The sequence below is a fragment of the Anas acuta genome, chromosome 1, assembly GCF_963932015.1.
Source record: "Anas acuta chromosome 1, bAnaAcu1.1, whole genome shotgun sequence".
NCBI classification, from domain to species: domain Eukaryota; kingdom Metazoa; phylum Chordata; class Aves; order Anseriformes; family Anatidae; genus Anas; species Anas acuta.
The window spans coordinates 78,973,107-78,987,736 of NC_088979.1; the positions used below are offsets into that span (position 1 = coordinate 78,973,107).

At 42.3% G+C, this 14,630-nt stretch overlaps 1 protein-coding gene across 5 annotated transcripts in view; it reads left to right on the forward strand.

The window, feature by feature from the left end:
- The first annotated feature begins 360 nt into the window (after positions 1–360).
- The window catches only part of REPS2 (RALBP1 associated Eps domain containing 2), a 117,210-nt gene continuing 102,940 nt past the window's right edge, over positions 361–14,630 (forward strand). For all 5 annotated transcript variants that reach the window (XR_011097073.1, XR_011097072.1, XM_068683729.1 and 2 more), the window contains exon 1: positions 361–645. Coding sequence is in view for 3 of the 5 variants with exons in the window: in XM_068683729.1 (XP_068539830.1) it covers positions 430–645 (216 nt within the window). In the remaining 2 variants the exon portion in view is untranslated. The remainder of the gene's footprint in view (positions 646–14,630) is intronic.

A 14,630-nucleotide genomic window follows, 5' to 3' on the forward strand; every position in this document is an offset into this window, starting at 1 on the left:
TTCAGGGATTGGAGCATCTGTCCTAGGAGGAAAGACCGAGCAAGCTGGGGCTGCTTAGCCTAGAGGAGATTGAGAGGGGATCTGATCAACCTCTACAAATACCTGAGGGGACAATGTAAAGAGGATGGGGCCGAAGTCTTCGCAGTGGTGGCCAGCAATAGGACAAGGGGCCACGGGTATGAATTGAACCACAGGTTTCATCGCCACATGAGGCAGCACTTCTGTACTGTGAGGGTGACTGAGCACTGGATAGGGAGACTGCGGAGTCTCCGTCTTTGGAGACACCCAAAACCCGCCCGGGTGCTTGAGGCGAGGGCCGCACCTTCCCCTCCTCAGCGCCGCCTCCCTCCCTCCCGCCGCCCCGCCTCCCCCGGCGGCTCGGGCCCCGCCGCCCGCCGAGCGGCTCAGCCCGCACCGCCCCGACCCGACATGGAGCCGGGGCCGCCGGGGGGCCCCGCTGCCGCCTCCGCCACCTCCGCCACCACCCCCGCCGCCCCCGCCGGGCTGCCGCTGAGCGAGAGCGAGCAGCAGCGCTACTCCGAGCTCTTCTCGCGCTGCTGCCCGCCCCCCGAGGCGGCCGCCGGGGGCAGCAGCGTGGGCGAGCTGTTCCGGGCCTCGCAGCTGCCCCCGGACACGCTGCACCAGGTGGGTCGGGGGGCTGCGGGCGGCCGGGGGGCGAGCGGGGCGCGGGGCGGACCCCCCGGGGCCGGGCGCTGCGGGAGGAGGGCACGGCGCCTCGGGGCTGCGGCTCCCGGGCGCTTTGCTTCGTTTCTTTTCGTTTTCTTGCGTTTCGTTGCGGTTTGGTTCATTTTACTCTGTTTTATTTGGTTTTGGTTTACTGCTTTATTATTTTATTTTTTTTTAATTTTTCTTTTTTATTTTATTCTTTTTATTTTTATTCTTTTTATTCTTTTTCTTTTTATTCTTTTTTATTCTTTTTATTTTTATTCTTTTTTTATTTTGTCTTATCTTCAGCCAAGCTGTTGCTGCTGCACATACCCACCTTTCCCTCCCCTCCCCCCCCCCTTGCCCAGGTGCCTTAGGGGTGGCCGCTGCACCCCTCGCCCCCATGTCTTGCCCCTGGGGTACGCGCAGTGCTGTTCGCAGCCCCCCGCGCCTGCACGCAGCCTCCCAGGCAGGGCAGCTCGGCAATGCCGTGAGCTGCCTCCAAAGAGCCGGCTGGGCTGCAGAGGGCATGCAGCGTGTGGAAGTTCTGCCCTCACTGTGATTTTCGAGGGGTGTTTCAGTGCAGCTGGACACCAAGCGATGGGGTCGCATCAGTACGCCTGTACCTGAATGCGTTCAGGTGGGAAGCAGGAGGCTGTCGCCCATACAAGCAGCAGAGCTCCAGCAGCGATTCCCCACGGAGGTGATGGGGCTCCCACGAAACCCTTCTCAACTGCAAGGAGCAGCCAGGGCTTTTGCTTTTCCCTGCCTGCAGGTGGGCGATTTGACCCAGAGATGGAAATTTTCAAGCAGAAAAAAATCATGTCAAAGTGGGGCTGAAGTGTAGTTACAGCTAGCCTGAGGGAACAGGACTGCTCCTCCACTAGCTTTCCTGACTGCCAGGTCGTCTCTCAACAACTTTATTTTGTATACATCCGTATTACCTAGGTGACTCTGAATGAAAAATGTGATATTGAGAGGATGCTTTTCCCCACTTACTTGCACTGTTTACCAGACATACAAACCGCAGCTGATCAGTGCTTTGTTTGCAGTCACACCGTGGCCTTCGACCTGCAGGGAAGTTCATGGGAAGGCAAAGGTATCACAGATCCAGCACCAAGAGCAGGTCCTTGCAAAGAGGAAGGAGAGGGCATCTAATTTCAAATAACAGCATACTAAAGAAGTGTATTAAAGCCCTATTGGTAAAGTTCTGTGGCTTTGGTATTAGCCATTTCATTTTCCAAAGAGTTACAGAAAAAAACCTCTTAGTTTTATTACATAGATCCTTATCCTATCATTTAAATGAATTTGGTTGTCATATTATCACAGTCCGTTCTGGGGGTTTCTTTGGAGTTTGTTTGGATTGTAACGTGTGACTTAAGCCTGGAAATGTTTTGGTATTCTTTTTTTTTTTTTTTTTTTAATATTTTAGATTATTTCCAGGTATATTTATGATGTGGGGAGAACGTTACTGGGAAACAACTTTGTAATTGGCTTCAGGAATCTTCAGGATAATAAGACCTTTGGGATCTGGGGTTGTTTCTCTTCTTCTTTCCTGCCCTGCCCCTCTTGTTTATATGGCACTAATCACAGTGAAGCTGTGGTCTGTGGCTGGAGCTCCTATCCACCAAGCCCACTGCTGTCAGGTATTCTTACTAACGTTTACTGGAACTGAAGAAAAAAACGAGTTGCCATAATGAAAAAAAAATGGAAACGTGGATCTTCTGATATGGGAAAAACCACAACATTGATTTTCCTGGGATATGTGATGACACTTTGTCTTTTGTTATCCTCCAAAAACGAAATTTCATAGTTTTGTTTAAAAAATAAACAGTACCATTCTAATAATTGTGGAAACAAGGCACAGCAGTTCATGGTAGCTGTTTTCTGCTAGTGCTGGGAACACCCGTTTTAGGCAGAGGCAACTCATTTGGGTTAAGATAACATGTTTTCTTTGAAATGACTGTTGACCATGAAGTTTTCTCAAAACAAAACATATCCTTTCAAAATCCCCATCTGTCACAATTAGTGCTTCGTAAGCTGGCATCTCTACAGAGCCATCAAGAAATGGTCGTGCTGGGTTTTGTCGTGTCGGAAATGTGGAGATTTGGATTGGAAAATGACTCCGGATTTCAAGTGAGCTGAGCTTGTGCAGTACAGAAGGTACTGAGCACCATTCCCCGGCCCTTACGTGGGCTACAGCAGGAGGTGGCCGTGGACCGTTTTGTAAGCTCTGTGTGACTTAAGCATTTTTGTCCTCAAGGTATTCACGAGGAGTGGCTTTACTGAATGCTGTGCTTCCAGAACTGGCATTTGGTGACACGGCAAAGTGCTGAACCTGTGCCGTTGCCTTCAAGGTTTTGTGCTTGTGCAGTAAGTGGGATAAAGCTGTGAGAAAGAGGGAGCCTTTCGTCATACAGCGTTTGATGGAGGTTTCTTGTTGGTCAGGAGGATGCTCACAGGAGCTGTGGGAGATCTCCTTCCACCTTCCTTGAATGCAGCGTCAGGGTTTGCAGTCCCGACAAAGGTGCTGTGGGTGCAGCGAGGTGGAAGCCCCGCTGTTGGATATGGCAATTCCTGTGGGGAAAAACAAGGGTGTGTGCTCCCAAACAGCGAAGAGGCATGGTTTTGTTCGGCTGAAGGTTCATTGGCTCGATCCAGGAGGTAATTTAGATGAAATAGGCTAGGTGGCAGGGAGCAGGTAACATCAGAGTACATGCCAGAAGAGGAAATGCTGGTTTAAATAGGAAAAAATCCAAGAGTGGCCAGGTCAGAAGGAGCAGATGGTGTGCACCCGAGAGCCCTGAGTCTTGCTAAGAATGAAGTGCTTGAACACAGATTCATTACACACAGACTCATTAAAATCAGCTATTCTGCAGGACCATAGAGTACAGCAGAGACTGTAGCAATTTAACTTGCTTTAGAGAAGGGGCCAGGGAGCAAACTCAGCAGGAGTTATTTCAGTTCTGGAAAAATGGTTGGAGTTATAACTGGAATTAAAAATGTAAGACGCTTGACAGGTCTGGGAAGGGCACAGCAGGGACAGGGCAGCGTGATTTTTGTGGGCTGTGTAATCAAACAGACTCATGGCAGAGGCTGGCAGGGACCTCTGGAGGTCACTGGGTCCAACCCCTTGCTCAGGCAGGGACATGCAGAGCAGGCTCCCCAGGACCACGTCCATTCCTCCCTGTGTAGAGGAAGCCTTTGGTGTGCTGAAAGGCAGCACCACGAAGGTTTTATTTAGGCTTGCACAGAGCCTGGGGCGAATCTTTCACCAGGGTCTTTTAAAATAACTCTGTGAAATGTCTACAGTCTCTTGCCTGAAAGATCCACGCTAGGATTGTTTATTTTTAATATTTATGTCAGGGGAGGAAGGAACAGGCTAGTCATGTGCCGTGCTGTTACATAGGCTCAGAAATAGAGGAAACCGAATGGCATCAGCCACATATAAATTTAGCGTTGGTCCAGTTGGAAGGGATGTTCCCTACGTTTTGACTCATAATAGAAGGAAAAAGAATTTGCGCAAAGAAAAAACATGCATGAAAAATAAATGTTTGCACGATTGCATCTCAGGCAGGAGGCACGGCACCACTGATGACCATGAGGAGATGACAGCAAGGTTCGCATGCCTGCAAGGGAAAACTCTCTCTGGGGATAAGGGATGAGTCTCTCCGTAGTAACCCCCGTGCCACAAGTGGCAGCAGTGGCCATTTAGCCTTGTTTCAACTGTGGCAATGAGGCGTGATCCAATTTTAAAGCTAGCTGTCGGTGAGGACAGCCTCTGCTTATTGACTCCGTGATCCCAAAGTGCTTTCGTTAGGTATGCCAAGTACCAATGGACTGATGTTTGCATGGATTTCAGATAAAAGAGTGCTTCATACAGTTATTACCCACTGGTCTGCAAAGAGGAGGTGCCTTGTGGTAATTCTGCTGTTTGCAAGTATTACTGTGGATCTCTGAAGATTTTAACTAAGGATGAGGCTCAAGTTGTACACTGAACTCCTTATCTTTTTGATTAGTTTTTCACATATTTAATTAATTCTCACTTGGTTGTGTGATGGTATCTTTAATTCCTGGTTTTACAAACCTTAATTTTACTTGCGGACTTGCAGTATCAGCACAGAGATCCAATTTTATTAAGAAAATGCATTCTTTCCTCTACAAACGAACAAACTGAGTTATTTCGAGCTCCAAGGTTGACAAGTACTAATTGTATGACTCTGGAGCTACACAGACACTGCTTTTTTTTAGTTGGACCTCTCCTTCCAGTTCTGTGTGAATAGGGAATTCAGTCTTGCTTTTCCTCTGCATGGTCCATGAGTTATTTTGGTGACTTGTCTCTATAGTTACTCTGAATTGTTTAACCGTCCTGTTGTGTTCAAAAGCAGAAGTGTGAATAGATTAAAAAAGAAAAAGAAAGAAAGTTGCTAAGATTCTATTTCATTGGAAAAGTGCCAGTAAAGGGTTGGCTTTTCTATCATTTATTTTTCATAAGCATAAATTACTACCTGCACGATAGCTGGGGCGGTGTTAGCTTAAAACAGTTTCTCTAGGCAGAAAAGAATAAGAACTGATGGCAGTTAAAATATGAGCTTTTCAAGTGAGGAAAGTCTGGAGTTATTGTTACTTCACAAAAGGTAAAATTCACTCTGTTGTGCCCCTGTACAGAATTTGGCATTAAGCTGTTCTCAGGGCTGGAAATACAATTGAGCTGAACGATGAACAGCAAGCACATCGAAGAAGCTGTGTTAGCTAGGAGGGCACATGGAGAAATTACATCCAGCTGACATCTTTGAGTCAGGAAGAAACAAAAGGGAGGTACAATTTTATATAAGTGATACAGCAAGAGAAGAAAACTTGACATTTCAGTATCAGGACTTCTGGCCACAATCCCCCAGACTGTCATTGCCTTTCAAGAGTCACAAGCAGACGTGTAAGAACATCCAAAACCCAGATGTAAAAAACATAGTAGTAGTATTTAAAAACAAATAATTAAAAAATCTAAATTGTACCAAGGTAAAGGGCAAAATTCCACCTGAAGCAGTCTTAACAATATATTCCATTCAAAAACATTCAGAGTTCCTGGTACATCTTTCAACTGTTGTTGGACAGTTTAAACTGTCACTTAGCAGTCACTGCTTACTGCTTAGTTCAGAGTGCCTCAGTGTTGAGATGTACAGTAAAAAAAAAAAAAGTAGAAGCTGGTTCTTCTCAAGTGTGTTTCAAGTCACGCTGTAAAACCAGAGACTTCTGAACCTGCTTGACATAGACTTCACGCTGATGGTTACAAATAGCCTGGTCAAGACCTGTAGCCTTCATTAATTGACCTTCATTACAGCTAAGTATGGATTCATTATTTTATTTTCCAGTACAATAATGCTTTGCTCCACCAGTGATTTAAAATAACTGTACAGGAGGGATGGAGGAAAAAGGTCCATTGGGATGAAAATGAATAACTTTCATTCTATGAGAGAGTGCTGCAGAATAAAGCAATGATGATGAAGAATTTTTTTTTTTTTAAATGAGTGCTTTTGTCATGATACTTGTGTAAGTGCAGTGGGTTCACTAAACAGTTGAATATAACCTCTTGCTTTTTTGTATTTATCTGCAGCAACATCCTGTCATTATTCTGATGTTTGCCTGCAGACTGACTTGGTGTTCACAATCTGTGTTGCAACTCACCTGCTTCAGTGGGGGAATATAGTGCAGACACCCCCATAAAACAGGGTTGGTGTGAACTCAAAGCATGAATTTAGGAGAGCCGAAAAACTTAGCAGAGACAGATTCATGAAAGACAGAGTAAGCATTTCTGTGACAAAAAAAATCACGATAAATAACCTATTTAAATTTAAAATACGATGAATTGAGAAATACATTTGGTATAATATCTGTAAAGCAAGATTCTTTGATGTATTAACATCTGAACATACTAACAGTGTAGAAAAATAAAAAATTAATAAGCAATGCATACTAGTTCATTTGTTTGTCTTCAGAAGTTCAGCGGATGAGCTAGTGCATAATTGACTACAAAAGGTTGCTGGAGTAGAAAACCAACTGTTGGACAATAACAACCTCCTCTTCCTGAACAGAGGGAAGACTTTCGCCTTTCCAGTGTATTTCAGCATCATTGTTTAGTGACCGCTGCATACAAGCTGAAAACTCTGTTGGGAAGAACTTGGTTGTTCTTATGCAGTTCAGATATGATAATGAGGTGGAAGCATGTGGGAGGATGAGATCTATTAGTGCTGTGAGTTGTAGGACGCAGTGACCAGAAATAATCAGCTAAAGCACTAACTGCAGATTACACTTAATTTATTTAGGAAAATATTTAAAACAGAAAATGTTTTTATAAACTTCCAAGTGTTTGTAAACATAAGAAATACATAGTTTTTCAAGCAGATGAAAATAGTCTGTTTATTTTTAAATGAATTCCAGTTTTCATCTAGATTTATCTTTGCATAAATCACAGGTGGGTTGTACCTACGCAGGTAGGTGTATCTCTTATTAAAGAACATAAAAAATCAAATTGCTTGTGAAATAAAAATTAAGATTCATAGTAAGGTACATAGCGGCTTAGATTTGATTAAATGTACTACTTATTAATAAAAACAAAAATGTTATCATACATTAAAAACAACAAAAAAGAATTATGCGCTGGTGTCCCCTTGCCTGGGCGAGGGCTGGCAGGTGCTGTGGGGATGGCAGCCATGTGTGTGTGGCTCTCGCTTCTGAGCAAGCTGGCCCTGCAGTGCTGTGCTAGCCTAAAACCACTCTATAAACGGCATGATGTGCTTTAACTGAGGGGCAGGGGATTAGAGTAGGCCAGTGGAAGGTGTTAACAACCTTCTGAGTGTGTCCAGCCTGTTCGTGAGCGGGAGGAAGGCCCGAGGTTCACTTGGCGGTGGCGAGGCCTGCAGTTGGGTGTGAGGTCTTGCCAGCTGGACCGAGGCCTGCTTATACTGCCCCAAGTTACATGCTGCTTGTTAAATGGTCTCTTGTCCCTGCATGAGTCATTCAGTGGTCTTCCTAATGAATATAAATTACTGTGCACAGCTGCAAGTGTGCCCTGCATGGAGCAAGGTGGCTTGGGATTGCCTTTTAAGAAAGGGTCTTGAGAAGCTTTGAACAGCCTGGCTTCCAAAGTGTGTTTTTAGTTGCTGTGTTCTTCTCCTTTATTTTTCCTTCCAATGCCCTGAGCAGCCTCCCCCATCCAAAAAACCTGCAGATGGTTCTTCCAGTATCTCCTGTTTGTATCTGCATAGTCCTGTAATCTTCATGCGCAACTCAGCCGGTCCTCTTCTGCACCAGGAGATGGCAAAGAACCAGTCCTTTGAGCAGGGTCGTACTTGAAATGCTGGATCCAGAACTTAAAATTCCCATTGGCGTGGTGGCACTGAAAATTTAGAGTCTGCTAATGGGAAACATGTGGCTGAGCCTGAATTTAAGCTGTCTGTACACGGCCTGTAGTGTCTGCTTGCTCATTACCGTATGAATCATGAAGCTGAGTTCTACCTTCAATCGCAAATGTCTGTAGTGTTGCAGTATTATTGTTATAAATTTCAAGTGGTTTTGGCATCAGCCTTTCATATTATTATTATTATTATTATTTTTCCCTCTTCTGAAAGTCTCTCTTTCCATACCAGGGAACATTAGATCAGCTTTGGCATAGGTAATGTTTCACATTTCATGCATTCTTTGCTTATGGCATAATTTACACAATGATGGCCTATGGAAAGCCAATATGATGCTCTTTCAGAATAAAACAATGTGTCTAGTCTTCTGCAAAACAAGATGAGAACTCTGGGCTGACAAATACAGTCAGAATTATTTTGTTACCAACAGTAAGGGCAGTGGAAGAGTAAAAGGTGAAGTACTTAGAAGTTTCAAAGGCCAAAAATAAAAGTAAATGGGGAGGGAGGCAAAAACAACTCAATAGTGTGATTTATATATACATTTATTTTGCTTTCCCTCCTCTTGGAATGACTGCTGCCCTTATAAGAACATCTTTCTGTTTTAATAGATGTAGTCTGCCTTTCCTTTACTATCTACGGATAGAAATGCAAATACAAGCCATGATATTAAATGTGCTATTAAATGCTCTCGTACTGTGCATGAGCAGTGGAGATGATGTAATCTTTGACTCTGTACAATGTGGCTGCTATAGAGTCCTGTGTTCTTTAGCAGAATTGAGGATGAACACTTGGTTTAGACACAAACCAAGTAGGCTCTTGCTGACTGAATGATGCATTTCAACACATTAAGTGCAAGCATGTTGGTTGACATGATGATAATTTTCGGTTTTAGTTTAGTGATGTAGAAGAGAGAAATTTAAGATGCTTTACCAAGTGATGTGTTGATTCAAACTGTAGGTTAATAAGGTATAAGGTCAAGAAAGGGCAGGAAGGGTCCTCTGAATGCGCTACTATATGCAATGAAGTTATCAGCTAAAATGGTATGCTTCCAGTTAAGTCTTTTGACAACTTTTCAGTCATATAAAAACAATACATACATTTCAATGAAAGACGATTTTAATTTTTTTGGTATGGATTAAGATAAATGCACAACTGAAGAGAGTAGTGTTTAGATATTTGCTGTGTTGCTTTAAAAAGTACCTGCTGTAAGCACTAAGGAAATGAACTCAGGAAATGTGCCAAATGTGATAAAACGGGATTGGTGCAGGGAGCATCAAGATTTTTTGGGGCTGCCCGTCTAGAAAATCACATCACAGCAAATTCAGAAGAAAAAGGCTTACTCTAGGAAAAAAAAAAAAAGATTATGATGGGAGATCATAACAGGAGATAACAGGCTTTATGTGGTTTCTCTTTGTGGCAAAAATGCATCAGTCTCTGTTTTCCTCTATATTAGTAGAGTCTCATTTTCTCTGCAAAGTGGAATAAAACCCAGAGTTACATTTCCATGTAAAAAGCCAGGCTTTCTTCTTTCTGAAGCAGAGTTAAATGTGAGAAATGGTCACAAAAGAAGTTGATTTGGAAATGTTTAAAAACCTATAATTTACTGAACCAAATCAAAGCACATTGTTTTGAACTGCTTAGGTGTTAAAGCACTGTGGCATCTTAAATGGGTAAGTTTTGGGAAGGAAATCATTTACGTACATCATCTCTTGGTCCTTCCTGTTGGTTAGACTGATTCTGCTGTTAGGTGGAGCTGTGGTGGTGGCCAGGCAGCTCTTGGATGTGATCTGCTGAGCAACTGTGAGAGCAAGGGTGTGAACTGTCAAAACTACAGCTTCCACAAGATTCTGTGGTACTTTAATATTAATGCATCCTAGAACAAAATATTTCAAGGAGAAACTTGAAAATCTCATTGGAATTTGAATGTTCTTTCAGGATGAAACTCAAGATTTTGCAGTATTTTCGATTAGTTTAGTTCAAGATAACTAGATCTGGTCACTGCCATCTATCTGAAGAGTATTTATCCATTTGTCATCACTTCTTGGATACTAACTGTTGTGATTTTTAGCTACTTGAAGCACTTTGTACCACTGCCTTCAGAATGTCCCATCTCTTTTCTTGTTTTAATATTTTAATAAATAAAATAATTATTTTAATTATAAAGGGAGGAGGACTAGGAGGCACCAAATATCAGATCTTCAGTGCAAAGTTGTCCATAACTGATTTTCATTCTGAGAAGTGAGAAGTAAAAAGTTTAAATTTCTGAAGAATGAGTTTTCTCTATCATTGCTAAAGTTTTGGAAGACCTAGATAATTGTAGCTGCTAGAAATGTTATTTTTAGCTGTGGGGATGTGTCCCATGTAGACAGTAACATTCCTTGCCGTCAAATCTTCTCTTCTGTAAACTCTGAATTCAGCTTTAATGGTAAAAAGGCATCTTGAAAATTCTTCTTCGGACCCAAAATACACTAAATCCATTCTTAAACAGAAGAAGAAACAAAAACTGAATGCAAGGCATTTCCAGAGTGATAGTATTTTTCTCTAAATCATAGTGGTGTGGCTGCTCAGTTATTGGCCTGGTTCCTTTCTGGTGTGGTAACTGCAATGCTGATGCCTTCCAACACCTTCTTGCGCTTCTCATAATTTGATCTCTTAACGTTTTTGGTAGGAAGCATAAAGAACAGGTAGACTGAAACTTTTTCCCATTATAAGAATGTAAGTGGAGACATTACCCAAGTATGAGAGTGCTAGGATGTAGAAGGACGGCAGTGAAACTCGTTCAAAGCTGTGGCTGTGGAAGAGGCTGGAGAGGAGGGAGGCTTGAAAGAGGCAGCCAGATGCATGTTGAGGAATATCTGGTTTGGGAGGAGACCAGAAGGCAAAAATAAATAAATCCCAATTTCATTGTTAACTGCTGTTCTCTGTTGTTGAATAATGAAAGGCAGAGACCAGGAAGCTGCTTGTTTCTGGTTTTTATTAGATGCTGTAGATACCATGGTGATGAGCAGGTTATAAATATAAATGTTGGCTGCAGATAGAGCATGAAACGGACTGGAACCTGGTAACCTGTAAAAAGGGGGTAACGTAAGGTTTAAAATTATGCTGATGGCTGAAGCTTCCCAAGGAGTCCTCGAGAGAAGTGCCATAAAAAGCCTATCAGTAGTTTAAAAATAAAAAATAAAAGGCAAAATAAAAAAAAAAAATCACACATCTTATCCTGTTTATGTTAATGCAATCTCATGTTGTAGCACCGGAGTTAGCTGAGGGTCTATTCGTTTCTGTTTTCCACACCCCATGTGTTAAACCACTTCAACAAAAAGCATGCTTGGATTTATTTTTTATTGCACTTGTAAACCTGCTGCTACCCATGCTTAAGTGGGGACTTTTTAAAAGAACAGCACCATGTTCGTATTCTGGAGATGTATTATACTTGTAAAGTAATACATCTATGAAGTCATGCCTTTCAAAAAGTGTTTTGAGTGTTTGGAGAGGAAGGAACCTGAATGGCAGCTTGGATGTCACAGTCTTCAGCACCTGGCACTGCACAGTGCAACTAGTCAGGGCAAATATTGTCTCAGGACAAGAAGGAGCAGCACCAGCCAATATTGATGTCAGCAAGAAAATAATTCTTATTGTTATTTACACTGAGTTACCTGTCACTTATTTTTCTTCTCTCTCTCTGTTCTCAGCTGTATCATAGTAATTATACCTTTTATTTGAACTAGTCTTAATCTGGACCCTCCTTGAGGAGGTTATTCTCCGAAGGATTATTTCTCTTTAGAAAACACTCATCTGCTTTTTTTTTTTTTTTTTTAAAGACTGCATTATTTACTGTATACATATTTGATTACAGGGGATGTGTGTGAGAGGAAAGACTCTTGAGTTCAGTCTAGCAAGGCACTTTGTGTCAGTATAATCACTGAATTTAAACCCTACAGCAAAACAGGGCACTCAGTTACTGAAGAACAGGTCTTAAAGTGAATATCTCTTAGTAGAAGAAACATTTAAAAGAGCAAAAGTGGAGAGTAAGTGTGTTAAGCTTTTTTTTTTTTTTAATGCACCATATAGGTTAAAGTATTTGGTAGTGTTTAAATACAAATGTCGGTAACAGCCAAATTTATACTGAGACAAGCACAGCAATATTTGGGTCCTAGTAACCTTCTAGACACTCAAGTGTAAGTTAAGTTTCAAAATAGGAGAGTGTTTGACATATTTTAGTGAGGAACAATGTGTCAAGGACTGTAGACACTTTTAAAGTACTGGATTAGAAGTGCTATCTAGTTTTTCCATGATCTGGATTGATACTGGGATATGTATAGGGTTTCTAAACCAGGATATAGGAATTCTGGTAAAATATGGTGCCTTAAGTAGTTGTAGGACCTTTCTGTGGTCAAATTGGCTAAAACAGTGTTTCTGCAGTTTCCACAGCACTTTCTAGTCGTGTGACATAATCAGTATGTGACTCTACAGAGCTCAGAGAAGCACTAAGTTTGTCCCAAGAAATTAAGTCATTTGAGCCAATGATAAATATTTGAATAATTTTGCAAGACAACACTTCTTCCAAGCAACACTGTACAACAATTTTCTTACGTAGAAGAACATTAAGGCATTTCAAAAACAGGTCACTGTTGCTATAAAACAGGTGAGGCAATAGTTTTGTAATGAAAGAGTGTACCAGAGTTGTGTAGTTCCAAGGAAAAGCAGTTTTGTATCATTAACTAATAATACATGTTATCATAGTGAACCACTTCCCCACATTAAAGCTTAATGGATTTTAATCTAATATGACTTTTTCTTCCCATGAAATATGAAATAAAAATTGTTTATTTTGGCTTGCTGCTGATGTTTCTGTTCTGTTAGACACGTGCCTGTCCGTGCTGTTTATACCTTATTATGATATATTTCACTCTGTTGACTTAGCCTTTCCTTGTGGTCCACCTGGGAGAATTGCTACAAGCATCATACTGGAAGTATTCCTCTGCAGCAGGAATGCTCAGATCTTTTCTTCACAGCAAGAGTAGTTAATTTATTGCCAAGGTTGCAAGCAGAATATGCATGTTATTTATATCCTTGTGTGTACACACATCGGTCTCATTAGATACCAAGGTAGACTGTCAGCATTTCACATCTGTTTTTTAACTGCTTAAAGGGCTGACAACACACTTGAGTTTCTGAACATGTAATGTACACTATGGGGAAAGCGTCTTTCCTCTGGTTCTCCACAAGGATCTTGCTTAACGTGCCACCCAGCTCTTTATGCAACGTGGGGTTTCATCTGCTGCTGAGAATGACCTGCAGCTAGTGGTCTTCCTGTTACCATTACATCACTACCCATGGGCAATGTTCTCCTGAAAGGTCTTGCCATTTCCTACGTAATTGCATGGTTTCAGCTCAAAAACGATCACAGAAATAACTTACAGCTTCCTTTATTGCTGCTTATTCCACTTCACCTTTCTTAATGTAATCTAAAATTTGCCAATTTCCCATGTCATGGGTTCAGATTATTTTGGCCTGGTTTTGAAATAAGATTAGGCTTGAGCAATAATACTGTTAATTCAGCCCAGGAATAACTTCTGAATCTGTTCACTGTCAACAAAACTTCATGGAAAATTTGAAGAGGCGAAGTTCCTAAGTTATGTGAAAGACAACTCATCTGGTAGAGGAAAGCTCCCAGAGTGAACTGAAGACACGTTAAAGAATTTGTTTAGGAATGTCACTTCAAGGCAGTGACAAGGAAATTGGGATTCATTGCTCTTGATGCTCATGGGTGGCTCTTGCTTGGACCCAATGTAGATGTGAAAAGTAGTTTGGGCATGAGCTAAGAAAAGGGTTGCAGAATAATGATTTAAAAGCCGCTGAGCTGGTGAGTAAAGAGGGGCAAAAGTGGAAGGCGAGTGTCTCCGTGTCTGCTTGGGGATGCTATTTTGGTGCCTCCCTCCCTGCGCGGCTCCACCTGCACCGCTCTTTGTTCCCCTCCGCTCCAGCTGGCGACCTACGGGAGCCAAGAGAGCTGCTGCTTCAGCGCTTCTCGGCATCTGCCAGGAAATGCATAAAGAGCGGGAAGAGAAACGGAAGGGATGCCTTCTTGCTCTTTTTGTCGGCTCTGCTGAGGGCTTTTTTTTAATTGTACGTCTCGCAAAAATGTACCACTGTGAGAAAATTTCCTTGAGACTGGAGCTGGATCCTGTCGCTGCCTTGGTTTCCTGAGTTTTTTGGCATTGAGAAAAACACAAGGGCTTCAACAGGGATGCACTGGAGCTGGATTCTCATTTTAACCACTGTTAAATACACCATTGCTATTGAGAGGTTTGATGCAGTCCCCTAAAGGCTTGCCAGGGGTTGTGCTTTGTTCGCATACACCCCTCAGTCATGCAGCACTCTGTAAGGTGTCCTACGCGTGTAGGTGGGCAGCCCAAATTTGTTCTCGGTGTTGCTTTGGGAGTTGTTTGCTTTCAATTTTATAAATTCCCTCTAACTCTCTCTCTGGAAGCTGAGTATTATGTCGTGGTACTATTCCTGCTCATTTTGTGCCTGTATTTTCTCCTGGTGTTT